Below are 2,783 nucleotides of genomic sequence, written 5' to 3'. Positions count from 1 at the left end.
GTTCCCTTATATAATACATCAGTTCAAAAATTTTGTGCAGTTTTATTTCTTTATTATTTGCTGGTATTCTTGGTATGGAGTATACAAATGCCAATTGAAAAGGAGGCATCCAAATAGTTCGATATGAAAAAGATGCACTCAACACTGCCATCTGAAAAAGAGGCAACAACAAATAATGCGATCTGAAAATGATGCACTCAATAAATGCCAACTGAAAAAGAGGCATCCAAATAGTGCGATCTGAAAAAGATGCACTCTAAAGGCCAACTGAAAAAGAGGCATCCAAATAGTGCGATCTAAAAAGGTGCTGCATCCGATCTGGTTATGAATCTCTATGGCCAGACGGACCCGATCAAAGCTAAGCTGTTTGTCACGACGCTGAAGGGCAAGGCCTAGGAATGGTTCACGAGCCTAGGTAGTGGAACCATTGATTCTTACGAACAGTTAATTCACAAATCCTTTTTTCATTTTGCCAGCAAAAGAAAAGCAAAGAGATCAGCTACCCATCTCTTCACGATCAGACAAAGGGAGGACGAAACATTGAAGGCCTTTATGGGGAGATTCAATAATAAGGTATTGGAAGTCCAGGATTTGAGGATCGATATGATCGTAACTATATTAATACATGGTCTATAGAAAGGTCCCTTTGCATCAGCGTTGGCTCGCGACCCGCCATCAGGCACGGAATAGTTGATGGAAATGGCACAAAAATACATCGACGAGGAAGAGATGAATGCCATGAAGGACAATGACTGGACGAGGGACCCAGGACGATCGAGAGGAGAACGATCAAGAGATGGTAAGCAGTGATCTGAAAAAGATCGCAAACGAAGAGGGCCGTACTTGCCCCGATATCATAGATACACCCCCTTGACGACCACCAGAGCGAAGGTGATGGCGATGGTCGAGAAAGAGGGCCTCCTTCAATGGCCGGGTAAGATGCGTGATACACCGGCTAAGAAAAACTCACATAAATAATGCAGGTTCCATAAAGACAAAGGCCATAATACGGAAGACTGCTATCAATTGAGAGATGAGATCGAACGGTTGGTAAGACAAGGTTATTTTAAACATCTCATTGACAAGAGTATAGAGACACGCGGACGGAGTAGATCCCGGAGTCGTGAAAGGCATCAAAGAGATGAGGTAGGAACAAGTGGAGCACGGGACAATGCACCCACAAAGGGTGTTATCCATACCATCTCTGGCAGACCAACAGCTGGAGATTCCATGAGGGCAAGGAAAAAGTATGCCAGGGAAAGCAGATTCAAGCATGGGGAACTAATGATGCATGTGGAAAACCAGGAAAGCATTGTCTTTGGAGACGAGGATTTGAGCTCAGATTCTTTCGACCAGAATGACCCCATGGTCATAAAAATGGACATTGCCAACTATCATGTACACAAAGTGTTGATAGATAATGGTAGTTCTGTTGATATTATTTTTAGCAATGTTCTCAGGAAAATGGATTTGGGCAGCGTGAGATTGAAGCCGGTTCGAACACCTTTGGTTGGATTTGGAGGCAGTGAGGTTGTTCCTGAAGGTGTAATTGAGCTGCCAGTTTCGTTGGGGGAAAAAACCTAGAAGAAAGACATGCATGGTCCAATTCCTGGTGGTCGACAGCCTGTTTGTGTATAACGTCGTATTGGGGCGACCAGGGCTGAACAAGTTCAAGGCAGTGGTGTCTACATACCATTTAAAGATGAAATTTCCAACACCGCAGGGAGTCGGAGAGGTAAAATGCGATCAACGAACAGCTAGGCAATGCTATAACTTGGCTGTGAAACAGGGAGAGTTGATGAAAAAAGAAAAGAGAAAAGAAGAGATGAGCCAAGGTGAGGAGGTGAAACGAGGAAAAATTGAAAGGATCGAACCGTCAGAAGAGTACAAGGAGGTCGAGTTAATTTTTCAGGAAATTTCCAGAAAACAACCCATTTGGGTCGCAAATGACGACTGGGATGGAAACAATGATGATTAATTTTTTGCGAGCAGTAATGACCTCTTTGCGTGGAGCTCCTCTGGTTTTCAAGGTATAAACCCCGAGGTAATTGTACATCGACTTAATATTGATTCGCAGGTTAAATCGGTGAAACAAAAAAAGAGAGTGTTCGGGGTCGAAAGGAACAGGATCATTGAAGAAGAAGTCAATAAGCTTCTGCAAGATGAATACACGACCTGGTAATCAAACGTGGTTATCGTTCCAAAAGCAGCTGCGAAATGGAGAATGTGTACGGATTATACTGATCTTAACAAAGCATGTCCAAAAGACCCGTACCCACTTTCGAGGATCGATCTGTTGGTGGACTCAACCACGGGGTGTGCACTGTTTAGCATGATGGACGCTTATCAGGGCTACCATCAAATTTTTATGGCTAAGGAAGATGCAGAGAAAACTGCGTTCGTGACCGAGAAAGGGGTCTACTGTTACAATGTAACGCCATTCGGATTGAAAAACGCAGGTGCGACCTACCAGAGATTAGTCAATCGCATGTTTAAATATCACATCGGAAGTACGATGGAGGTGTATGTTGATGATATGCTGGTTAAAAGCAAGCAGGAACGTGATCATTTGACAAATTTGCGAATGGCTTTTGACATTATCCGATCTTACGGCATGAAGTTGAATCCATCTAAATGCACCTTCGGGGTGCGAGGAGGAAAGTTTTTGGGTTACATGGTCAGCGAATGGGGCATAGAGGCAAATCCTGAAAAAATAAAGGCGATTATGCAGTTGGGATCACCAAAATCGATAAAGGAGGTGCAACAGTTAACGGGGAAGGTCG

General features: G+C 43.6%; 1 protein-coding gene across 1 annotated transcript; it reads left to right on the top strand.

Moving 5' to 3' along the window:
• On the top strand, positions 700-1,584 carry LOC105165883. The gene is made up of 2 exons (XM_011085039.1): positions 700-806; positions 984-1,584. The coding sequence occupies exons 1-2, from the start codon at positions 700-702 to the stop codon at positions 1,582-1,584; spliced, it is 708 nt and encodes a 235-aa protein (XP_011083341.1).

Source organism: Sesamum indicum, linkage group LG7 (assembly GCF_000512975.1).
Source record: "Sesamum indicum cultivar Zhongzhi No. 13 linkage group LG7, S_indicum_v1.0, whole genome shotgun sequence".
Taxonomy (NCBI): Eukaryota; Viridiplantae; Streptophyta; class Magnoliopsida; order Lamiales; family Pedaliaceae; genus Sesamum; species Sesamum indicum.
Note: the sequence above shows the minus strand (reverse complement) of the source record. Positions and strands in the feature narration are given on the sequence as shown.

Coding starts and splice junctions, on each gene's coding strand:
- LOC105165883 (XM_011085039.1), top strand. CDS start 700: ATGGCACAAAAATACATCGACGAGGAAGAGATGAATGCCATGAAGGAC. Junction 807..983: donor CGATCAAGAGATGGTAAGCA/GTGATCTGAAAA, acceptor TAAATAATGCAG/GTTCCATAAAGACAAAGGCC.